Source organism: Podarcis filfolensis (genome assembly GCF_964270895.1).
Source record: "Podarcis filfolensis genome assembly, chromosome: 3".
NCBI classification, from domain to species: Eukaryota; Metazoa; Chordata; class Lepidosauria; order Squamata; family Lacertidae; genus Podarcis; species Podarcis filfolensis.
Window position 1 is genome coordinate 468,998 of NC_139606.1, and position 25,975 is coordinate 494,972.

Below are 25,975 nucleotides of genomic sequence, written 5' to 3' on the forward strand. Positions count from 1 at the left end.
TATTATCAAAGGCATAAAAGGTTGGTTGCAGGTGTGAGGGTATTGGCGCCGAGCTTTGGGTTTGTGTGGCGTTCAGGCATTGGAATAGTAATGTGTGGGGGAGGGGAGGTGCGACCATCACTTGCCCCTCCCGTGCTCAAGGGTATTCCGTTAAAGGAATCCTGGGGTGTGGATCTCGTCCGAAGCCCAGGGAGGGGCTAGGGCCATGCCACAACTCCAGCGGGAACCCAGGGGATTCTTGAGTCGATCCACATCGGCAGGGCTCCCCCTACTGGTGGCTTACCCTTACCAGACTCCCTGCAAGGAGGGAAGGAGTCAGATATAGTCAGTTGATGCCAATGCCGCTCACATTCTGTAACCAATAAAGTTGTGGCCTAAATTTTGCCCATTGACATTAACCTAAAATTCTGTGTCCGTATGTCTTTATTCTCATGGGGTGGCTTGGGGCTTTGACATGCAACAGTCCATGCAACCAGTACAAAACAGAAAAGTCTTGTTCCTTCACACTCTGAGAGACAGTGTGGTGTAGTGGTTAAGAGTCTCTTAATCTGGTGAACCGGGTTAGCGTCTCCGCTCCTCCGCATGCAGCTGCTGGGTGACCTTGGGCTAGTCACATTTCTCTGAAGTCTCTCAGCCCCACTCACCTCACAGAGTGTTTGTTGTGGGGGAGGAGGGGAAAGGAGATTGTTAGCTGCTTTGAGACTCCTTCGGGTAGTGATAAAGCGGGGTATCAAATCCAAATCCAAACTCCTCTGCTTTAGGATTCATTACCAAGTGGAAAATTTAAAAATCTCACTGGTCTTTCAAATAGTTTCAAAATGCTTAAATAGGAAATTTCCCAGAATATTATTGTCAGCACTATCATGTAACTTTTTAATGTTAATTACTTTAAAAAGTTCTGGGTTCCTACCTGGACTTCCTGGAGGGCCAGGGACACCTGGTGATCCTTGTAATCCAGGATTGCCATCTAATCCTGGAGGACCTGGATAAACAGCTGCAAAACCTGGATCGCCAGTCAGGCCTTTGGGGCCCATTTCTCCAGGCAAACCTCTTCCCACAGAGTTATCTGAAATGAGAAAAGCAGGTAGGTATGCATTATTTTAAGAATGCTCTAGATAAAAAAAATGATATCATATGTCAAGGCTGCAGGGATACACACAATGATGTACTTCAAATACCTGTCAACACCCAGACACTAAATCTTTGATCAGAATAGTAATAAGAATGGAATAGGTAAACCAGGGTTTTCATTTACTCACAAAGGAAAGAGAGGCGAAGTGACTTGACCAAAGCCAAACTGCAAACAACAACTCAGTAACCCTAAAGTCAGTCCACTGCTCTCTCCAATGCCTCTGGGTTATATTTCTTTACCATGCAACTGCTACACAATCTTTTACAAAGATTAGCACTTAGCACTGTATTAGCACTTCAGAGATAACATAATGTCCATTGGTCCTAGCTATCATTCAGCTGAAGCATTGTCTATTAACTCCTCTTTTTTAAAAAAAGAAAGTATAGATTGTGAATAATGGTAGAATCATAGTTCTGTAAAGAACCAAAAGTCCAGATCCATTCCTAATGGGTACAGTGAGGTTAATTCCTACAAAAACAGAATGCAAAAGTGTTTTTCATTATTTTTCTAAGTTAATCACTGCCCGAGCTGATATGAAGTCAGGCATGTCCAGCTTCCATTAGGCTGCGATCTATCCAATACAAAAAACTGGCAGTGATTTACCACACTCTCCCATTGTCATTCTTCAATTTAAATATATTATATTTGGCTGGGGAAACCCAGCTAGATGGGCAGGGTATAAATAATAAATTATGATGATGGTGAAAAAAATAACAAATTATCACTCCCACACCAGCCCCCTCCCAGGGCCTGTGGCGCACATGGGAAGCCAACACGCTCCTAAATGTCCAATTCCTCCTTTATCAAACGAAGAGCTGGGGGGGGGGCAGCAGATTACTTTCGAGTAAACACAGCTAGGCTGGAGCTGGAAAGGTGAGGAAAGTTCTGCATCCACGCACAACTAGGAAGGAGAGGGCATTTTCTTTCCATGGGAACCAGCGGGTGGGGGGAGGGGGATTAGGGATGTAATTGTCTCTCTCAAACGCTGCCCTTCACGTGGCTCCCTCTGCAGCACTGCAGGCCAGGTGGAGTCCACGCACCTCCCTGCCCTGGGGCTTGGCTTCCAGGGGCTGACTGGGTGCCTCTGCAGCGCTGCAGCCTGTGCGGAGCCTGTGCGCCTCATCTTTGCCTCCCTGCCCCGGGGCTGCAGCTTGTAGGGGGCAGAGGCAGGCACCTCTTGCCTTTCAGGGCCAGTCACCTGACTGGCCGTTGGGGAAAGCCTGCAGCTGGATGCTTGAGATGGCCAGCACCAGCCTGAGCACTTGCTGCAGCAGCCTGGCTATATGTAGCCTCGACTGCCCATGTGGAGTTGCTCCAGTTGTGGCTAAGCATGTGCTGAGGGCACCTGGCGACCATGAGAGAGGGCGGTGGGCGGAGGCGTGCTGAGGCCTTGGTCACGATCAACAAAAATCCATTGCACAATCGATGCGTTGGACATGTCTGCTGTAGATGATTCAAGCTGCATAATTGTTTGCTGCGATTCAGATAAGAGCAACAAATATGAGAATGAAATAAAAATAATGTAAATGTGAATGTGAAAAAAGTGAATTTACTATTCCCAAGTCAATATTGGAGTAAGAAAGTGGCTGTAAATTACCATCTGATGATCCTTGTAGACCAACACTTCCAGGACTGCCTTGCTCGCCCCGGTCACCCTCGGGCCCAGGAGCACCAGGGAGTCCCCAGTCACCTCTTGCACCTGAAAATATCCCCAAAGTACAGATTGGATTTCAGGCTTAAGGACACAGATATAGAGATTTACCATGTCTCCCAAATGGGCATTTAGCCACTACCCATTTTTGCTTGCATACTACACATTCTCAGAGCACAACACCCTCACAACCATAACCCAGCTGGATCAAGGTCCATGAAGAGGAATTCATTAAGTTTCTGTAGCCCATACTGTAACCCGCTTTCTCCATCTCCTGCCAGTCCCCCAAATCTAATGTCACTGAGTCCTCTCCACACCTTGGGAAATGCTGGTTTCCCCATTGTGGCATGGACTGTGACAAGTGGGGAGGATATGGGTACACAGCTCTGTGCCCACATTGAGTTATTAAACTCACCCGCAATAAGCTCCATTTTCTGGATTTGGACCGTTCAGTTACTTTTCGTCATAGTTTGGCTTAGTATGCCATCCTTGCATATGTAAGAGCCAGGAAAGTTTATTCTGGCCACTGCACTAATAACCCTGGCAAGTACTTCATACTGCCACACAATATACTCTAATAGGGATGTTGCCTTCTTAAACCAAAGCAATGCACATGCCTCCCAAGCAGTGGACATTGAGGAAGGTTAGTTGCCACAAGAGGAGTCAGCCATGTCACAACTCCCACCCCACTTTACTGCATGAAAATAGTAGGCTGCATCAAACATATTCAGCTGCACTAAAAGAAGGGGTTTTGTGACTGTACTCAATGGCATGGAGTGCCAGCACCTCTTTTTTTCACACCAATTACAACCATTTTGTGCTGACACCTGTGGAATTTTTATCAAGATATGACTACTATCACCTCATTTTTTAAAAAAATCAGAAGAAGGGTTGAAAAGCAATACCTTTTATTAGTTTGGGATATGGTGCATAAGCTGGTGGTCCTTGAGCACCTTTGTCTCCTGGCTCTCCCTGTGTAAATGCAAATTCAGTTCACTGGTTTTATTTGTGGTTGCATGTAAAATACTTTCCTTATTCTGAACAAATAAAATAAATACAAACATCCTCCCTCATGTCACAGGAATATGTCTAAGATTGCCTCTCATTCCCCACAAATTTCTGTAATTTCTCTTTGTCATCTTTCTGCACATGATCCATGTGAGTTAGAATGTCTGTACCAAAGTAAATTATTGCTAAAATAAATATATTTTAGGAGTGTCATCTCCTCTGGAGTGAGCAACACATTGAAACCTCCTATCTTCCTTAAAGATGAATGCTGTATTTCTTTTTTCTTTTCTTTTTATTCTTGTAAAAGGTAAAAATAACATTTACTCACTCGGAATACTTGTTGAAGAGTAACAAATACAGCAGCTTTTTTCAGGCAGGCTTAAAATGGTAATTCAGTTAAAAAGACATACTTAAGTCTAACATAAAATGGAGTCTGAATTTGGAGCTCAGACACAGCAGGTGTTTTCACATTGCTGGTAGAGTGGAAGAAGAATGGCAAGGGCAGGAGGTAAGAGGGTGAGGTTTGCGACAGGGGAGAGACTGGGCTGGAACCATCAAGGAAGGCCTCTGCCTGACCCCACAACCCCAAACATTTTTTGAAATGTTAAGATATTCTTATCTTGAAGTTTTCTCATTTGTATTGTTCGTATTTGAATTTGTGGTTTACTTAGGGGCCTTTGGGGGGCAAAATAAATAAAGAGTAATGTAACATAAAAAGTTCCAATTTCATCAAGCTGCGCTGTCTTGGACACCACTTGCTCCACCCTGGGATGGACTCTGCTGGTAAGAAAAGCAGTCGGCACCAGGGTACAAACGTATCTTCCACAGCACACAGGGCAGTTCATGGACCTCTCACAGGCATAGTTCATACATAAAACTTAAACCATGCTTTTTCAACCACTGTTTATTAAACCATGATTTAGCGTTATTTGTGAACCTAGCCCAGCATCTTAACTATGCTTTATTAACTATGGTTAAGAGTTGCTTTCAAGTTAATGTTTGCAGTTGGTTTGGACATTTACCACTGGATTATGTGTGACCCTGGACCTTCTCCTTAAGCAGCTGTCAATACCCAGAAGCTACCCAGAAGCTACAGAGAGAAGAGCGGCAAAACATTCAGCCTGCATTCCAGGCTCAGCAGCTCTCACTGGTTCTTTTAACAATTCTGTTTAAGTGATTGTCGGCCAGATGCCTGAGCTTTAACTATCACTTATTAAATACAGCTAACATTGACCGTATGAACCAACCCACTGACATCCCTCCAGCTTGTTCTTGGCAGGTCTCTCCTTCCATGGACACTCAGGCCAACCCCCTCCATTGCAGTAGACATGTGGGCTGCATCTTCCTTCCTGCCTGGAATGTCCAGGTTTGGTTTTATTTGCCATACTGGGATTGTCTGGCTTACCCAAGCCCCACTCTTCCATCTGCGCTTGGGTGCTATGCAGTTGTTGTACCTCTTGCCTGGGTCCCATGACTGACCAGGCTCTCTTGTGCTTTCCTATGGGGTCCGGAGTATAGTGAAGGAATGAAGGAGTGCACAGGTGATCCCCTACAAGGTGTTTCTCACCTTCACCAGGCCACAACACTTGGGATTATTGACCAATGAAGCACAGAATTTGAAAAGAGCCCTTCTGTACAACTTGCTCCAGCCCTGGAATTAATATTGTGCAAGCAACATATTAGAATAACAAGCTACCTTAGTTCCTTTTTGACCAGGTATGCCAGGGAAGCCATCAGGTCCTGGGAAACCCTGAAATACAGTTCAAAACAATTGAAAGTACTTTCATGATTTTATCAAAACTCCATAGACAATCTTTCATGCTTCCCCTCTCACCTAAATTCACTCTCTAAACTCTCTCTCTCCCCCCCCCCCATTTGTTAGTTGCCGCTGTCACCTTTTTAAGATAAACTTTCTGGATATTGCACAAGTATGCACTGCAGCAGAGGAAGAGGTGGGAACTAAGACCATTTTGTTGGCTCTGCTAAAGGAGCAGCTCCACAGGGCGCTTGAACTGTTTTCATCCAATCTGTGTGGGATAACCACACAGCCTCATATAACCAACATGCAAAAGTCTAATGAATGCATGAAGGGGTTAATACCATACAGTAAGCTGTCCTGCCAGGCTTAGCTAAGTCCACTTTCCCTCACCTTGGGAGGGCACAAGTGGAGAGGGGAAGGAGATGGAATGGGAATTTCCCCTCCAGCTAGTTCCTTATTTCAAGATCCAAGCCACAATCTGATTTCAGGGCTACAAACTTACCACATCCCCTTCTGTTCCAGTGAGACCGTTGATTCCCGGCAAACCCTATGAAATCATGGTTGGTTATTTGTTTGTTTGTTTGTTTGTTTGTTTGTTTGTTTTCCTGTCCTTCCTCCCACAGGAGCCCAGGGTAGTAAAGGTAAAGGGACCCCTGACCATTAGGTCCAGTCGTGGCCGACTCTGGGGTTGCAGTGCTCATCTTACTTTATTGGCCAAGGGAGCCGGCGTACAGCTTCCGGGTCATGTGGCCAGCATGACTAAGCCGCTTCTGGCGAACCAGAGCAGCACACGGAAATGCCGTTTACCTTCCCGTCGGAGCGGTACCTATTTATCTACTTGCACTTTGAGGTGCTTTCGAACTGCTAGGTTGGCAGGAGCTCGGACCGAGCAACGGGAGCTCACCCCGTTGCGGGGGTTCGAACCGCCGACCTTCTGATTGGCAAGTCCTAGGCTCTGTGGTTTAACCCACAGCGCCACCCGCATCCCCAGGGTAGTAACTATCAAAATGTTAAAGCAGAACAATCTAAAACAAAATCATATAAAACCATTTAAAAATAAGTTAGAACTAAAAAACATATACAAACAAATACATGTCCTCATAGTTACTAATTTCACATTTGTTGTGTAATTACCAATCATCAAATGCCCTGGTGAACAGGAATGTTTTTTCTATTTCCCCTGAAAGTCAACAGTGAGGAAGCCACCTTGTAGAGTTAGAAAGAACCACAAGAGCCATCTAGTCCAACCCTCTGCAATCCAGGGTACTAACGGGGGGCTTTAACAACAACAACAACAACAACAACAACAACAACAACAACAACAACAATTAATTTTTACCCCATTATTTGAACTCGCAAGCCTTAGACTAAGGGTCTCATGCTATCCCAGCATGGGGGGAATTCGTTTCTGATGCCAAATATGGTAAAAACCCAGAACCAACAGTATCACCCAAAATAAAATTTGACCGGATGCATTTTCTAAATCCACACCACCCAAAATGTAACATTTAATTGTGACAGTCTCTGATGGTCTGGTAGAATGACAGGGACAATATCATATTGAGAATGGCAAACAATTTGCTCCTTATTTTGACCAGATACTTACTCTTTGTCCTGTAAAGCCTGTTATTCCTTCCTCTCCCTTTTCTGCTGAAAGTGCATGATGACCCTAACAAAGAAAGAAAGATTTGCTCTGATTTAACATCACAATTAGATTTAGCACGATAATCAAATTGTACGCATTGCTCCTTCTGGCAACTCCTGCAGCCAAACATATAGCTCTGCTTTCCTTTGGACCCCATTGGTGAGGCTGAGAGATGGGTCCTGTTGTCTGGGCCGCCCAGGACCTCCAGACATACAGGCCAGGCTTGTACTACGAATGCAGTGGTTTGACTTCACCCCAGAAGTCATACTCCATTGTCTCTCAAGACAGATGAATGCCAACAATCAAATTGCATGGAGAGGATCTTGACAATAGCAGAGAGAGCATTTCCATGAACAAGTATGGGCGAAACATACTCTCTAAAGCGTATGTTTGTCCTGTTCACATTTAAAGCACAGGCCTCCCTTTTACAACAAAAAAGAGTGTGAGAGGGAAGCCTCCCCAGTGAGCTTTGCTGTCTGCTGCTGCTTTAAAGCAGTTTTCTCCAGTCCTGCTTATATTACAACTGAGCCAAGCAGGAAGAACTTTGCATAGAGATAGGAAGTTGTGATGGGTGATAAAGCGCCTCAAAATTCCAGCAGAGGGCAAGAGCCTCTCTCGGATTGGCTGCCAGAGGGGAGGGGCGGAACAGCACTTTCAGAGGGGAAATGGCAGTCGCTGTTTCTGGGGAAGAAGTTGGACAGGGCTTGGTTGGGATGGGAGAAAGGGATGAGGAGAGTTTAAGTAATAAATTAACTTCTACCTGAAAGAACATGTCTCCTGACTCAAATTTGTTTCACAAACTTTTTGTAAATACAACTTTTCTTGTTTGATCAACTCCTGCCTAAGACTTGAAATTACTAGGTTTTCCCTCACACAAGACCTGTGGTAAATTGTAGACTTTCATTTAATTGGCATACTGTGAGATGGGTCTGCTATATTTAATTGGGGGCAGTTAGAGGGGTGAATCTGCTACATATTAATTGGGAGTTAGTGGTGGGATCCACTACAGAAGTGCATCAAGATAGTGAGGATCCCACATGCTTTCCCTTTCCCTTTATGAAATAGATCCTCCTCTACTTTAAGGTAGCCCTGTTCAGGGAAGTTTTTAACGTGTGATATTTTACTGTATTTTTGGTTTTTATGGAAGCCGCCCAGAGTGGCTGGGGAGGCCCAGCCATATGGGCGGGGTATACTTTAATAATTTTTAACAGTGAAATAGCTCCATAAACAATGGAGGAAACCGCAATTAAAATCTCCTCATGTAGGAACAGAAACTAATGCTGTGGCAAACAAAATGAACTAATGAAGGGGCAACTAAGAGGCTATTAATCACAAACCACCAATGTATATCCAACAAGTAATAAAATTAGTTGAATGAAAGAACAGAACATATTTAATAACAGACACCAGAGCCCTTAAAAGTCTCAATCATGTTTCGCCTGGTGCTGTAATTGCATTTTATTATAAAAATGGCTTCAACTCAGGTCTGAACATGCATGGGAGAACAATGAAGGCAATACTGGACTGCAACAGGTTGACAATTTCATTGTAAGAGAAAGGTGGATCAGGTGGAGGCCTCATCCATTCCCGCCTGAACTTTTTATGTCCCACAAAGACCCCACTGATTTTGGAGGTGTCAGCAAAAGGTTAAAACCAACATCATTTCAGTGGTGGAATGCACAGAGCCCACTTTGCTAATCTGGGTGCCATCTGCCCTCTCCTCCTAATCACATAAATCCTTTGATAAAACTCAGAGCTGGCCCAAGATGCTTTGGCACTTGAGGGAAACCACAAAATGGTGCTGCCACCCCCACCAGCAAAAAAGGGGTGAATTAAGATCCACATCAGGAACAAGTGGGCAATAAAGATCTACATCAGAAACAAGAGGGGAATAAAATCAACCTTACTCGACAGCTGAAGTGGGAATCAAAGGTGATTGTTTTGGGGGGGATACGAGGCCCCCTCTTAATCACACTGGATGTATGCAGACCCCAGGAGACCCCAGAGGGCAGCCCCTCCTATTCGCCATGAGGCCACTGCAGAGGTGGCACGGAGGGGGGGCACTGAGGCAGTGGCAGATCCAGCCTCCAAGGATTGCACCACAGTCATTGCTACATTGCTGCAGCGGGTGATGCCCCTGTGGATCCAGCAGCCTCACCTTTCCTTATGGGTGGACTGGCCCTGTCCCAGATCAGCTGATCTGCATAAATCAGCAGATGAGGGGGGCTGTGTGCATGTGACAGTGTGCCTGAGTTTACCTGAGAGAATGAGGGGGCCACCTCCTATTGGGATACATTATACAAAGGAAAGGGAAAGCTGAGTGTAGTCGGACATGCACTCTGACTTTAAGAAATGTGATTGCAGGGAGAAGGCAGGCAGGCAGGCCAAAGCTCAGAAGGAGCTCAGGCTTGCAAGAGAGGTTAAAAATAATTTCTAAAGGTTTATTCGGCTGTATTCAAAGCAGGAGGAAGAACAAAGAAGTAATAGTTCCTCTGTGTGGAGAAGATGGAGAAATGCTACTGGGTGGCAGAGAGAAGCCAGAACTGCTTGACACCGACTTTGTTCCTGTCTTCTCCCAAAATGAAAACAGTGTACAACCTGGGGATCATAACCAATCCATTTCAAAAGGGAGAAACAAAATGGATTAATCAAAGTAGGGCGTATGGTGCCTTGGCTCTTTCCTATTGACATACTACTGATTATATTGAACACAGGAGTATAATTGTGCTGCATTTCGGGGGCCACCAGGTGGCGCGTTGGAAGATGGCCGACAATAACATCTCTCTGACCCATACAAGGTAATTCAGGGGCTGCTATGGGAAGTAGGCAGCCTTCCCTTCCCCCCAGGAGGTGGGGGGACCCTGTCTTGCCAGCGGTGTTCATAATGCACCCCCTGATCCGAGAGATGGGGGTGCCGAACACTTGGCGCGAGCCTTCGGTGAAGTCAGCTCTTCCTGACGCCGATTCCAATTAGCGCGTGCTGGTTGCTTCAGCTCGGAATTATAATTGGAAACATATGATTGGAAATGAACCTGAAGCACATATATCAAGTAAAGCTCGACGATAAGGCTGCTGAGTAATGGATCTCTGTGACCGGGAGCGACGGATGGATAAGTAAATCCTTTGATGTGTCACCACTAAGAGACTGTATGTTTGGAACGAAGGGGGGGTGGAGGAAAAACCCTTTCTTTCCCTTTATATGATGTGATAAAATAACCCTCCACCCCAGAAAGAAACAAGATCGTCGCGTTTTTTAAGAATCATAAGCAGGATTTTAAGAACTGTGTGGGGATGGATTACAACAGGAGAGAAGATTTGAACGGTGAGAAAGTGGAAAATTTTTATGACGCAGTTAAAAAATGGCGTCTCGCCAAGACAGGCTTGCCGGAGAAAGAAGGACGGGGGAGGAGAATCAGGAATGTTGGAAAGAGAAGGAGTGTCGGAATTGAAAGTTTGACCTGACAGAGCCCTCTGACCTATTTGATTTATTTGGCTAGCCTGGAAAAATAAAGGACAGACCGAAGATTAATCTTGTTTATGGAAGCGTTAAACAGAGGCTGTCCTGGACTGATTTAGCTTTTGAAGAGTACAAAACCCACACAGAGACGCCAGCTTTTAGTCTGCTTGTGAGAATCATCAGAGAGCGCAAAGAAAGGAATATATGACTACAAGATAAGAAATAAAGGACTATCCGGATTGAACTGGATAGAACTGATTAATTAATGCAGTAAAATGAGTGATGTCTGGACTTATCCGGAATTTTGGACTCGTGCGGAGCTTGATATATGGGTACCCTCAAAAAATTTAAAATTTGGCTGTATAATTCGGAACCAATGTGATTTGAATAATGTGATGTGATTGGCCTGTTAATAAAAATTATTTAAAAAATAATAATTGTGCTGCATTTCTTTCTGTGTACTTACCGGAATTCCAGCTTCTCCCCTAATTCCTTTTATTCCTTTCTCACCCTAACAATATATAAAAAAGAACAGTTAATGCTTGAGCAAGACATTTGTATTATTCAAAAATCAAATTTAGAGTTCTGTCCTAGGCTAAATTTACACTGGATAGAATATTTGGATGCAAGTAACCTGTGACAGTGCATCTTTGATACACTGACAGTGTGTTCCCAGTGCTGGTCAGTATGCAATGCCACCAGCAGAGGAGCCAAAATGGATCAGTACTAGGAACAGACAGTACCCAGTTTGAATCCTTGCATGCAGAGCCAAACACTGGCATTACATTACATGAGGAGAGAAGGTATTATAAAATAAAAGAATCTTGCTGAACCTAATGGAAAGCAAAACATTGCCTCTGTCTCTTCCTACTCCACCCACGGTGCAACAAAGGAGCATAGGACTCAAATGAATTCTGTACCCAAACACACCCACAACTGCATGTAAATCCTGGTCAAAATTTATCACTCAAATGCGAAGGCACAAAACTCTCTCTCTGGCTGCATGTCATGCAGATTTAGAGCAGACATGTGGAATCTGCTTTGTTTTTTACCAGAACCCTGAGATCTACCAGGAATCAGAGCCAGGACTTCTGAGTCCACTAATCTGCTGAGTTTAAGAACTGAATGTTACTTACAGTCCTTCCAGAAAAGAAATCCATCCCTTGTTATCACCTCACACCCCAGCCAGCTTTTTTTCATTTCCGCAGTATAACATGGGGAGGTGGAGAATCATTGTGTTGTTGACTGATAAAAAACCTTTATTGTCTACTTCGAATTGCTTGGAGATGTACTGTCAGATCCTAATCCAGTGGTGGCGAACCTATGGCATGTGTGCCAGAGAGGGCACTCAGAGCCCTCTCTGTGGGCACGCGCACTGTTGTCCCAGCAGGGCCGTAGCTTCCGTGCGGGGGGGGAGGGGGAGAGGAGGGCTCGTGTGCGCTGTCCAAACCCTGCAGCACCAGGGCCTGGCGAGCATCAAGGGGCTGAGCAGGCATTGACTTTTAATGCGCCAGGGCCTCCCACTAGTCTGTTTTTCCTACTCGGGAGTAAGCCTCCTTAAGTTCAGCAGGACTTAACTCCCAGGTCAGTAAGCGTATAAAGATGGCAACCGAAGAAGGGGCTGCTGAGTTTACATGTTCACTGGGCTTTCCCGCAGAAGCCAACAGAGAAATTCATTCCGTGGAGGCTGTGATCAAACGGCAGCTGAAGAAATAGCAATATATAATAATAATAATATATTTATGCCCTGCCCATCTGGTTGGGTTTATTTATTTATTTATATTTATTTATTTGTATGTGCACATGCAGACAATCATTATTATCTCATATTAAAAATTGGGAGAGGGTGGCTCTTAGTGCAGTCTTCCAGTGTGGCCCAAATTGTGGAACCTCTTGGAAAAAATGTTTGATGGCTCATAACACCATTTTGATTTGGAGTAATACCAGTGCTTTTTTCTGTAGGGGTGCAGAGGGATGCATACCCCTAAACATTTTGTGAATTTAAAGGGAGAAGAAATTCACTCTATTTATTTTCCCCGATTTGAGCTGTATTTCCCCCCGGTGGTGATTTTCTTGAGTCAAAAAGAGTACCCCTAAACATTCTTTTTAGAAAAAAGCACTGAGTTATACCATAAAATTATATATCAACGGAAAGATAATTTAATGAAGAACGCAATGCAATAACTTTTATGAAGGATTATTTATTACAACAGCAGTCATAAAGAAGAAACGTGAAACATACAGAAAAAAATGAGATATACAGGTTAAACTGCCGTGTTGGCAATTGATAAATAAGTGGGTTTTGGGTTGCAGTTTGGGCACTCGGTCTCCTATATTTTGCCCATCCCTGACTTAGGACATGTAAGAAGAAACTTTGTTGCTGAGAACCATGGAAAAAGACCCTATGCATAGTTAAAGGACAAAGCACCCACACAGCTAAAGCAAGGAAAGGGGGAGTCCATGATTCAGTCTGGTTGCAGGGTTGTTTCTTTGTTTTTTGTTTAAAGCACTATAAGGTCAGAACACAGATCTTTGGTCAGTCATTTCTTGACATGTATTTTAACTAGCAAAATTTCTGGAGTAAAACCTTGTACCAACATTGGAGAGATCTTCGCTGTACAAGATACAGAATATTTCTGGAATGATTCTGTGATTATTTAATCACAATAGAAAATACAAAGATATTAAATTCTTAAGATTAGGGTTTCATTTAAAAATATGTTTTGGAAGGAAATCTAGCCAGATTAGAGACTTCCGGTCAGCGCCGGCGCTTAATGGCGGATCTCAACCGGAGCTCCGGGAGAGATCTGCTTCGTGGGTTCGGGTCCTGTCAGCTACGGCGAAGCGGGGACCCTTAAAAATCACAGGCGCGTTGCCTGTGAACTGGAGACTCGGCGGGCACCTTTGCGCCCCCCCGACGCTGCGAAATAGCCTTTTTAAAGGCTCCGGAGGAGCGGAGGGGTTTTGGAGCGGTGCTGAGAGTCGTCTTCACCCAGCCTGCGAAGCGAAGCCGCGTCGCCATTAGCGGAGAGCGCTGACTTCTTCCCGGGAAATTGGATTAAAAGAACAACTATCCGTGAGTAGGATTGACTGCTAAAATATAATTGGACACTAAAAGTAAAGAAATTGGGCACCGAGACGGACAAGCATTAAAAAGGAAGTCTGCTTTCCGTTCTGTAGCAAGATCAAAGCGAAAGGCACTCTAGCTGTAACTGCTTGAGAGGAAATTTGCGGGATTTAAGAAATCCACCACCAAAGCAAAGAACTCCCCCCCCCGAAGGCAGGAGGAGGGGGAAGAAGATTTTAAAAGTGTTTCCCTGCCAATTTAAAAGAATTGGATTAAGTATCGCTGCTCTTTAACCTGGGATCGGACTGCCGGAGAAAAGGAACCGGCTAAGGACTGTTGCCATAAGAGGCTAAAAAATATCTTAAATTGACTTTGGTTACTTTCAATTTGAAACACTGTTTCTGTGGCATTACAAAGTTACTTACAGGACACTATTGACTGGGATCCCCTTGAAAAAGGAAAGAAAAATTGAAAGGGACTATGAAACTTTTATTCCTTCTCTTTTGAAGAGTGTGGGATTACTTTGAGAAGTATAGAACTGACTCTACGCCCCCTAGAGGATCTACAAATTGTTTCAGCAACAAGTGGAGTTTAAAATTTGAGAACTTTGTTTGTGAGTTTCAAAGTCTGGGAATGACCTTGACTAAAAGACTTTGTTATGGCAGATGGTAAAGAGAAAGGGGAGTTACAAGAAACAACCTTGAGATCTGGCAGACAATACAAAATTGACACTTACATGCAAAGAAGGGCTTCTGTAACAGGAGCCTCTGGAACTATAGTGGCTGCAAAGCCAAAAGCGAAAGCAATGTCTACAGAAGAATCATTTGCCAAGGTATTGGAGAAGATAAATGACTCTTTGGAGGAACTAAAAAAGCAAGGTGCGGAGACTAAATTGCAAGTTGCTGAAACTAAAGTACAAGTTGCTGAAACAAATAAAAAAATTGAAGAAATCTCTGGGAAAATTGACCTAAATACTAAAAGTATAACTGACCTAGGGAATAAAGTGAACTCAAATGCAGAAGCAATTGGGAAATTATTGGAAGATTCATCTACAACACGAAAGATAGCCGAGGAAGCTAAGGAAATTGCAACTGCTGCGGAGGAAAAATTTCCACCAGTTTACAAGAAATTGGATGAATATGAACTGGCACTCTCTATGCAGGATATGCAACGCAAGGAGAGGAACCTGAGGATCAGACTTGTGCCCGAAAAGGAAGGAGAGAACTTGGTGGACGATTTGACAAAAGAATTTTCTGACTTTTGGAAGCAGGAGCTGAAGAAAGAAGATTTTAAGATAGAAAGTGCATTTAGATTGGGAATAAGACAGAAGAGAAATCGACCCAGAGATTGTCTTATTACCTTAAGATCAAAGGAGGAGCGAGATAAAATATTGAACCTGCACTACCAAACAGCCCTTCGAATTGAAGACTTTTTTATTGAGATCTTTAAAGACATCCCTAAGAGTATCTTGGACGCAAGAGGACATTATAAAGACCTGGTGACACTGCTGAAGAAGAATTACATACCATTCAGGTGGGAATTTCCCCAAGGCTTGTCTTTTAAATATAAGGGAAAGAAGAGAAGAATAAAGACTGTAAGTGATAAAGACAAGTTCTTGGGAGAACACGAAGAAGACCTACAGAAAGAGACATTTCCAGGACAAGGGCATCCATCACTGGACACGAACACGGTACCACCGACTGACGAGGAACAAAAACAGGGAGCTGTAGGAGGAAGGAGTAAATAATCCCATCATGGCTCTGCAACTTCTAACCTGGAATTGTAATGGCTTAAATATTCCCAGGAAGAGAAAAAATATATTTCATGCCTTAAAGAAAGACCAATTGGACTTGATTTGCCTACAAGAGACCCACGTGACAAGAGCACACAGAAAAATATTAATAAATAAAAGACTGGGACAGGAATTTATATCTTCAGACAGAGTAAAAAAGAGAGGAGTGGTGATCTATGCAAAAGAAAAATTGCAACCGAAACAAATTTTTAAAGATGATCAAGGAAGATATTTGGCAATTGAAATTCAATCTCAAGGAGAGAAGTATTTGATAGTGGGAATCTATGCACCAAACGAAGGGAAAGCTGAATTTTTTAAGAAGTTGCATGAAATTTTGATGGATCATATGGATTACAACTTAATTTTGATGGGAGATATGAATGGAGTGGTTTCAATAAATATGGACAAGGCACAAAGACAGGTAATAACAAAAGATGGAAGACTACCAAAGACTTTTTTTGAAATGACTGACAATATGGACTTGATTGATATTTGGAGAACAAAACACCCATTAGAAAGAGAGGGAAAACTTGGAGAGAAGTGAAAAAAGATTTGGAGATTTGGTCCAACTTAAAGCTTTCCTTGTTAGGCCGTATTGCAGCTATAAAAATGAATGTATTGCCAAGAATGTTGTTTTTGTTCCAAGCATTGCAAATAATTGATAAAATGGATTGTTTCAAGAGGTGGCAAAAAGACATATCTAAATTTGTCTGGCAGGGCAAAAAGCCCAGAATTAAATTTAAGATATTAACGGATTCAAAGGAAAGAGGGGGGTTTGCCCTGCCAGACTTTAAACTTTACTATGAAGCGGCAGCTTTCTGCTGGCTGAAAGAATGGCTACTTCTTGAAAACACAGACATTTTGGATTTGGAAGGTTTTAATAACATTTTTGGGTGGCATGCATATTTGTGGTATGACAAGGTTAAAGCACATAAAAGTTTTAAAAATCATATTGTCAGAAAAGCACTACTAAATGTCTGGGACAGATATAAAGACTTGCTGGAAAATAAAACTCCAAGGTGGCTGTCGCCAATGGAAGCCAAGGCAGTTAAAAAGTTAAATATGGAGTCCAAGTGGCCAAGATACTGGGAAATTTTGGAAAAGGAAGGGGACAAATTGAGATTGCAGAGTTTTGAGAAATTAAAAGGGAAGGTGAGAGACTGGTTCCACTACCATCAAATTAATGAAGCGTTTAAACTGGACAGTAAAATTGGCTTCCAGGTGGAAAAATCAAAATTGGAGACAGAACTGTTAGAACCCAGTACTAAGAATTTGTCTAAAATGTACAATTTGCTGCTGAAATGGAATACACAAGATGAAACGGTTAAATCGGCTATGATTAAATGGGCTCAGGACATTGGTCATAATATTTTGTTTGCTGATTGGGAAAAGTTGTGGACCACCGGGATAAAATTTACGGCATGTAATGCCTTAAGAGAAAACATTATGAAAATGATATATAGGTGGTACATAACCCCAGTCAAGCTTGCAAAGATTTACCATGTGCCTGACAACAAATGTTGGAAATGTAAAGAAACTGAAGGTACATTTTTTCATCTTTGGTGGACCTGCCCGAAGATTAAGGCATTCTGGGAAATGATCTATAATGAACTTAAAAAGGTATTTAAATATACTTTCCCCAAGAAACCAGAGGCCTTTCTCTTGGGTATTGTCGGCCAAGGGGTGTTAAAGACGGATATAACTTTCTTTATGTATGCCACAACAGCAGCTAGAATACTCATTGCGAAGTACTGGAAGACGCAAGAACTACCCACACTGGAAGAATGGCAGATGAAGGTGATAGACTATATGGGCTTGGCAGAAATGACGAGCAGAATCCGAAACCAGGGAAGAGAAGCAGCGCAAGAAGAATGGAAAAAATTCAAGGACTATTTAAAGAAATATCACAAAGTTAATGAAAGTTAGAATGATGTTGGACTGGAAAGTAAATGGTTACTATTAGCAATGGTTAAGACAAGGAAAACAAGGAAGAATAGTCTAAATTTAAATTAAAATAAGGGAAGATTTGCTGAACAATCGATAAGAATTTGGAATACAGAAAGGGGAGGCATGAGGAAGTCGGGGAAGATAGGATATGAAATTAGGATATGAAACGATACATGTTTTTTGTTTTGTTTTTGTTTTTGTATGTTTATGTTTGTTGTATTGTGTTTATATGGAAAAATAAAAATATTTTTTTAAAAAAAAGGAAATCTAGCCAGATTATTCTTTTATTTCATTTACAGCATATGAGATATGGCCACAGGATAATATTCACCTGCTATTTTGATGAATAAGAGCACTCAGGAAACATGCTTTGCTAGTTTCTGTACTCTATGAAATGAATAACTGGGAGTAATTTTCCGTAAGATTTCTTATTACCTTATATTCACTTGAAATTACATCTGTTGAAGTGACAAACTCTCCTGTTGATGGACGCCCAGGTAGACCAGGGGGCCCAATATCACCCTGCAGGAAAGCCACAATAATATAGTCAACAACAAGTAAAATAAAGGTTTAAAAGTGGTAGTACATTTTTTGAACTACACCAGAATAATAATAATAATAATAATAATAATAATAATAATAATAATAATATCCCGCCCTCCCCAGCCGAAGCCGGGCTCAGAGCGGCTAACAACAGTAAAAATAACACAGTTTATGAATGAACACCATAAAGAGAACAGTCATATGTTATACTGATTTCAAATCTGAAAAGCTGGAGGATCTGCTGCTATAAATATACCAAAGTGCTAAGGACAACAAATGAATTTTGGCCTCCTCATCTCAGGAAGGATTCCATGTGACAAAACTAGAATTGCGTTATAGCTCTTCAAGTACTATAAATGTTACTTTTGTTTGCTTGTTTCCTGGGGTTTCACTTTGGGTGTGGCTTCACTTTTAAATCATCATACAATTTCCTGCTAAAGAAGATCCTTTGAGGTCTAACATATTTCTCCTTTTGATATTGTATTATATATATATGCACTGCCCTATTATTTTGGGTTCTCCAATGTTCTTTATTGTAGATTGATATTTTGGTTGATGGTGTAGATAAATTTAGCTTAATATATTACATGCTGTTTCTATATTTGTTCGTTTATGCTACAACTCCTATTACCCCTGACCATTGCCCTTGCGGACTGTGGGTGACTGCAGTTCAGAATCCAAAAGCCCTTGTATCTCTTCCCTATGAACAAGTTAAATGATTTTAGAAAACATGACTATGAGGACATCATGAATAATTATAGAATTATGCATGGTGTGGACAGAGATTTTTCTTCATGTCTCACAGTACTAGCTTGTTCTTACATGCTCATCCTGTTAGTTTGAATGACAGTTCTTGTTGCTGGCATCCATCTGTCTCAAAAGACAATGGAGTGCACCTCTGGGGGTGAAGTCAAACCAATGGAGATTCAGGATGCCTGCTAGGGCTGCAGAGACCAATAATTCTAACTGCTGCCTCCCATATTCTTTTTGCTATGTTAGCAGCACTGAAGTGACATCCCCGGAGCACAAGCCTGGGCGGTGTGTCTGGAGGTTCTGGGCTGCCCAGATGACAAGACCCCCTTCTCAGCCTCCCAGATGGGGTCCACAGGAAAGCAGAGCAAGGCGTTTGGCACCAGATTGTCTGCAAGAGGTACTGGAAGGAGGTGTACAAGGTGCCATCCAATCATCTTAGGGACTCCGTTCCGGATCTGTGTAGTGTTTACTCCTTAGCCTTTTCTTTTCCTGAAGATATCCCGCAAGGCAGCAGATAAAATCACAGAATCATAGAATTGGAAGGGACCCTGAAGATCTCATCCAACCCCCTGCAAGCTATCCCTAAGGGGACTGAACTGGCAACCTTGGCGATTTCAGCACCATGCTCTAACCAACTGAGTATATTCAGGAATAATGAGAGAAAGTCTTCTCTTTAAAATTTTACACTAATTGGTAGAATTCCCTACTGCAAAATATCATGATGGGCAGTCACTTGGATGGTTTTAAAGAAAGACTAGACAAATTATTATAGAATACATCTTTTGAAGCTAAATAGAAATTCCATGTTCAGAAACATCATATATACATACATGATAACCAGCTACTGAAGACAAACAGGCAAGGGCCATCAATTTCATGCTTTCTGTATGTTTTTTCAGAGGCCACTGGGCAAGCACCACAAATTCTCTAACTGCTAACAGCTCTGCTTCTGGCACAAGTCAAAGAATTATCACTCAAAACTCTATTCATCATATTCTGATAGAAATGCAAACTAATTAGAATATTCCATTTACCTTGTCACCCTTTTCTCCATAAAAGCCAAGGCCTCTGTTGCCCTGAAATGACAAGTAATGATTATTAAACGGGTGTTTTTCCGGCATATGGAGTATTTGCCCAAACGGTGATCTGGAAATCGTTTTTCTCTCTGTTTAACTGTTTTACCAACGATTAAAATAATTCTATGACATTTAGGCTATAAACTCTCAGTTGCGACTGGCATCTTCTATAGTATCTCTTAAATCTATTCTGATTAAGAAGTAGAATAGTCAATACATGCTTAATAATAATAGTAATAATAATTTATTATTTATACCCCACCCATCTGGCTGGGTTTCCTCAGCAACTCTGGGCAGCTTCCAACAAAGATTAAAAATACATTAAAACATCAGTCATAAAAAACTTCCCTAAACAGGGCTGCCTTCAGATGTCTTCTAAACGTCAGATAGTTGTTTATGTCTTTGACATCTGATGGGAGAGCGTTCCACAGGGAGGGCGCCCTCTGCCTGGTTCCCTGTAACTTCACTGAAGAAGTGTGCATGCACACGAAAGCTCTGAAGAAGTGTGCATGCACACGAAAGCTCATACCAAGAACTAACTTAGTTGGTCTTTAAGGTGCTACTGGAAGGAAAAAAATTTTTTTTTGTTTTGACTATGGCAGACCAACACGGCTACCTATCTGTAACTTCACTTCTCTCAGACCAGAAAACCCTCATAGCTGGACCTCAGTGTCCAGGCAAAACGATGGGGGTGGAGACGCTCCTTCAGATACACTGGGCCAAGGCCATTTAGGGCTTTAAAGGTCAGCACCAACACTTTAAATTGTGCTCAGAAACTTACTGGGAGCCAATGTAGGTCTTACAGGACCTCACCCATTCACCAGTCTAGCTGCCACATTCTGGATTAGTTGTAGTTTCCGGATCACCTTCAAAGGTAGCCCCATGTAGAGCACATTGCAGTTGTCCAAGCGGGAGATAACTACAGCATGCACCATTCTGGGGAGACTGTGGTAAGGGAGGGTCTCAGCCTGCATACCAGATGCCTGGCTACCCAAAACCTCAGTCATCGGGGCAAATAATTATTTCTATACAACAACATTACTGTTGGAACTGATTTTCTAAGTTTTGGAACAGAAATTGCTTCAGTCGCTTTGTGTGATGACTTCTGTGGGGAGAGAAACAAGGGAAACGTATGCCTGTTACTTCTCCTTGACCTCTCAGCGGCTTTTAATACTATTGACCATGGTATCCTTCTGGAGTGGCTGTCCGAGTTGGGGTGGGTGGCACCACTTTGCAGTGTTTCCGGTCCTACTTGGTTGGACATTTCCAGAGGGTTAAGCTTGGGGAGTGTTCTTCAGCCCTGTGGAACCTTCAATGTGCGGTTCCTCAGGGTTTGATTTTATCCCCTATGCTCTGGCAAACATCCATCAGTATTCTTTCCCAAAGGCTACTTATCTTCTCCAGCCTCAGCTTTGTCCAATCAATTTCTATTTCTCATTTTATGCATCTCTACTCTTAGTTCTTCTATTGCTCATTCAGTAATTGCTGTATGACACTAACAATCAGAAGGTGTTTTTCAGTATTTTCACCATACTGAGTGCCTACTCTGAAATTCTTTTTTTTTAAGAATAATTTTTATTAACAGGCCAATCACATCACATTATTCAAATCACATTGGTTCCAAATTATACAGCCAAATTTTAAATTTTTTGGGTGTACCCATATATCAAGCTCCGCACGAGTCCAAAGTTCCGGATAAATCCAGACATCCCTTATTTTGCTGCATTAATTAATCAGTTCTATCCAGTTCAATCCAGATGGTCCTTTATATTTTCTTGATCTTGTTTGTTGTCATGTGTTCCTTTCTTTGCGATCTCTGATGATTCTCACAAGCAGACTAAAAGCTGGCTTCTCTGTGTGGGTTCTTCATTGTCCTTTTATTTTCCAGGCTAGCCAAATAAATCAAATAGATCAGGGGGCTCTGTCAAATCAAACTTTCAGTTCCATACTCCTTCTCTTCTCCAACATTCCTGAATCTCCTCCCCCATCTCTTTTTTTTCTCCAGCAGCCTGTCTTGGCGAGACGCCATTTTTTAACTGCGTCATAAAAATTCCTCAGCGTTCACCGATTATTTTCCACCTCCCACACAGTTCTTAAACTTCTGCTTATGAATCTTAAAAGACACAACGATCTTATTTCTTTCTTTCTGGAGTGGAGGGTTATTTTTGTCACATCATATACGGAAAAGAAAAAGTTTTTCCTCCACCCCCCCTTTGTTCCAAACGTACAGTCTCTTGGTGACGACACATCAAAAGATTTACTTATCCGTCCGTCGCTCTCGGTCGCAGAGATCCATTATTCAGCAGCCTTATCGTCGAGCTTTACTTGATATATGTGCTTCAGCCTCAATTCCAATTCATCTGTTTGCAATTATAATTCCGGGCTGAAGCAACCAGCACGCGCTAATCGGAATCGGCGTCAGGAAGAGCTGACTTCACCGAGGGCTCGTGCCAAGTGTTCAGCACCCCCATCTCTCGGATCAGGGGGTGCCTTGTGAACACCGCTGGCCAGGCAGCACCCCACCACACCCTGGTGGGGAGGGAAGGCTGCATACTTCCCATAGCAGCCCCTAAATTACCTCGTGTGGGTCAGAGAGGTGTTATTGTCGGCCATCTTCTAACGCGCCCCCTGGTGACCACCGCCTACTCTGAAATTCACACAGTCTTTGCTTATCAGGAAGTTACATTCCAAACATTTCACTTTCCCAGTAAGCAGCCATGTAGTTTCACATTACAAGCAGCACATTCATCAGTGAAGCAGAGGATTAAGAGCAGAATGAATTAAGATGAAAATTTCTAAGAGTTGGAGAATCTCTTAACTATTTACAAACTTTCTTCAGTACACGTATTTCAAACATGTCTTTTGTTTTGCTTTAATTTAAGCCCCTTGGTGGTGTCTCCTCTTAAGCCAGCCGTTGGATCAGATAGTATCAGTAGTAATTTATAGGAGTTTCAGATATCATTGTAGAGAGGCAGGTTGAGCTGATCTTTGCCCTAAGGACTGACCCCAAGGGCTATTAAGTTGTGTTTGGACAATATTGTGGTTCTTCTGCTCCCTGGTCACTCACCTGTCGAGGTTCCTTGGAGATTTTGCAGTCCCACACAGGGAAAGAAGCCCTTCCAGAGCATTGGAAGTTAATCCATTTTATCTTTGTCCCTCAGAGATAATATGATAGGCAGTAAAGGTAAAGGAACCCCTGACAATTAGGTCCAGTCGTGGCCAACTCTGGGGTTGTGGCGCTCATCTCGCTTTATTGGCCGACAGCTTCCGGGTCATGTGGCCAGCATGATTAAGCCGCTTCTGGTGAACCAGAGCAGCACACGGAAATGCCGTTTACCTTCCCACCGGAGCGGTACCTATTTATCTACTTGCACTTTGACGTGCTTTTGAACTGTTAGGTTGGCAGGAGCAGGGACTGAGCAATGGGAGCTCACCCCGTCGTGGGGATTTGAACCGCCGACCTTCTGATCGGCAAGCCCTAGGCTCTGTGGTTTAACCCACAGCGCCACCCGCGTCCCATGATAGGCAGTAGCTATTGTTAAAGGTAAAGGAGCCCTGACAGTTAAGTTGCGAATGACTCTGGGGTTGCGGCGCTCATCTCACTTCACTGGCCGAGGGAGACGACATTTGTCCGCAGACAGTTTTTCCGCGTCGTGGCCAGCAGTAGCTACTGTTAATCACCACCTAATTATCTCAGTCAAAGGAGCCTTGATGGAGCTATGATTCCTCCCCGGAAGTCCATCTTCAGAGAGAGAAAAGGAACAAGCAGGACTGCCTTGTCCTTCTCTAGCCTAGTTAGACTAGAAACCTTTTCTATTCAAGTCATGTACATCCTACAATGAATAACTTTATTATTATTTTAGTTCATGGGGAGTCGTATCCAATGGAATGGGTGTTCACCATGTTCACACTAGACAAGAGCAAAGACTTATGAGAAGTAGGCTGGACTCCCTCAGTTTTTCCTCCTGTCTAGGCGCAGACAATACATTCCTCCTGGCTCTCCTGACTCAGCTAAGTTGTTAGTAGTTTCTGAACTCCCCCTTTTCCCTTTAGATTTCCCATATCATTGTTTTAGTTTTACTGTACAGTTCTTTGTCCATGCATTGTGTTTTCCACCAAAAAAGGGGGGGGGGGGGCTTTCCGTTGCTCTTTATGTTTGGTTGTTCCGCTTATTTGCCACCCTTCTTTTATTCCTTAGTTGTTTACTTATATTGATATTTTTCCAGAATTATTTATTCCGCTTCGGTGTGTGTGTGGTTGTGTGCTACTTGTGTGGCTGCTGGTGTGGCATTTGCATTCTCCTGCCCTAATTTTAAAACGGCTTGGCCACCTCCTCCTGGTTCACTGTTTTTACACTAACAATGGAGTGAGCGTTCCTCTTACCGTATTTTTCGCCCCATAGGGCGCACCGGCCCATAAGGCGCACCTAGTTTTTTTGGGGGGAAATAAAGAAAAAAAAATTTATTTCCCCCCCAAGGCGCGAGGCTGGGGCGGGGGAAGCCCGAGCTTCCCCCGACCCCAGCCCCCAGAACAGGCTGCTCTCCGCAAGCCGTGGGAGCCCTCCCGCAGCTTGCACAGAGCTACCCGAAGCCCCGGCACGACTGCTGAGCGTGCCGGGGCTTCAGGATAAGAGGCAGCGCTGCGCAAGCCGGGGGAGCCCTCCCACGGCTTGCGCAGAGCTACCCGAAGCCCCGGCGCGACTGCTCAGCGCACCAGGGCTTCGGGATAAATGGCAGCGCTGCGCAAGCCGGGGGAGCCCTCCCGCGGCTTGCGCAGAGCTGCCTCTTATCCCGAAGCCCCGGCGCGCTGAGCAGTCGCTTCGGGTAGCTTCGGGATAAGAAGCAGCGCTGCGCAAGCCGGGGGAGCCCTCCCGTGGCTTGTGCAGAGCTACCCGAAGCCCTGGCGCGACTGCTCAGCGCGCCGGGGCTTCGGGATGCAGGCAGCTCTGTGCAAGCCGGGGGAGCCCTGGGGGAACTCCTGCGGGCTCCCACGGCTTGCGGATAGCTTCCTGAAGCCTGGAGAGGGAGAGGGGTCGGTGCACACCGACCCCTCTCGCTCTCCAGGCTTCAGCGAAAGCCTGCATTCGCCCCATAGGACGCACACACATTTCCCCTTCATTTTTGGAGGGGAAAAAGTGCGTCCTATAGGGCGAAAAATACGGTATGTCCCTGCCTGCCTGCTTCTATTGGCTTTTGATACTGAGTCCTGGTTCGTTTTGGCGGTGACAGAGGGCCCGCCCCTCGTCCTCATCCTCCTGGTTGGCAGCTGTGACAAGGAGTGTGTGTGTGGCTTCTGTTTCCCCCCACATCCGGTTCACGGAGTGGCAAACAGAGTGTGTAGTTTGGTGTGAGGTTTTTGCCTGCCTTTTCTCCTGGTCCATGAAGTGGCGAATGGAGACCTCTGGGGCTGAATTTCTATAATCCTCCTCCCAGTCCACAGTGTGGCAAATGGAGTTGAGTGTTTATTTGGTGAAAATCAGAGGCTATCTGTGTGCTTTTGTGTGTGCGCGCCTCTTTGCTGTCTTAATGGCAGCCATGGAGAACACTTGTGGCTTAAGCGACCCGCCTCTGAAAAAGCAAAGCAAAAACTGAAACACTTAAAGTGTCCTCTAAAGCTGAGGGATGTGCTAAGACTGCTCCCCCAGCGCCTTTCTTCCATAATTTTACCTCAGTCCCAGGCTCGCAATACAGAGCAGGCCTCTGCTCCTAAAAGTGCTTCCACTCAGTCGAATGCTAAGACTATACCACCATCTGCGGGTGAGGCGCAGATTGATGCTTTATCTGATTCTGAGCCAGAATGTTTAGGTTTTTCTGAGGATCAGAGACAAGAGCATCATGACCCCTCTCCAGCCACTCCAGATGCTCCACCTCCCTTTCTCAAAACTTTCCAGCCTCATTGATTGAGCAGTTGAAGGAAGCGCTTATTGCTTCACTGTTCTCTGAATTGCATTTAAACTTATCTCCAAAGAAGCAGCCTAGGTCGAATAAAGTAACCCATTCTGCCACCCAGAATTGTGGTATTCCACTTTATCTTTATGGCTTAAACTCCTCAACTGACCAAAGGAACTTCTATAGCAAATTTGCATTTGCAACAGACCTGTGGATCATGTTCTGTGGACCCAAGATGGTCCCAATCATCAGAAAAA

At 43.7% G+C, this 25,975-nt stretch overlaps 1 protein-coding gene and 1 long non-coding RNA gene across 3 annotated transcripts in view; both read right to left on the bottom strand.

Moving 5' to 3' along the window:
• COL4A2 (collagen type IV alpha 2 chain) overlaps positions 1-25,975 on the bottom strand; it is a 196,129-nt gene that overhangs the window by 71,980 nt on the left and 98,174 nt on the right. For both annotated transcript variants that reach the window (XR_014546319.1, XM_083606368.1), the window contains exons 12-20: positions 19,789-19,830; positions 17,894-17,980; positions 11,119-11,163; positions 7,157-7,219; positions 6,053-6,097; positions 5,488-5,541; positions 3,689-3,755; positions 2,730-2,831; positions 911-1,066 (exon numbers count right to left, since the gene is read on the bottom strand). Coding sequence is in view for 1 of the 2 variants with exons in the window: in XM_083606368.1 (XP_083462494.1) it covers positions 911-1,066; positions 2,730-2,831; positions 3,689-3,755; positions 5,488-5,541; positions 6,053-6,097; positions 7,157-7,219; positions 11,119-11,163; positions 17,894-17,980; positions 19,789-19,830 (661 nt within the window). In the remaining variant the exon portion in view is untranslated. The remainder of the gene's footprint in view (positions 1-910; positions 1,067-2,729; positions 2,832-3,688; positions 3,756-5,487; positions 5,542-6,052; positions 6,098-7,156; positions 7,220-11,118; positions 11,164-17,893; positions 17,981-19,788; positions 19,831-25,975) is intronic.
• LOC310759554 lies at positions 20,479-25,972 on the bottom strand. The gene is made up of 3 exons (XR_014546407.1): positions 24,990-25,972; positions 22,473-24,208; positions 20,479-21,371 (listed from the first exon to the last, which is right to left on the bottom strand). It is a non-coding gene; the product is annotated as an uncharacterized lncRNA (long non-coding RNA).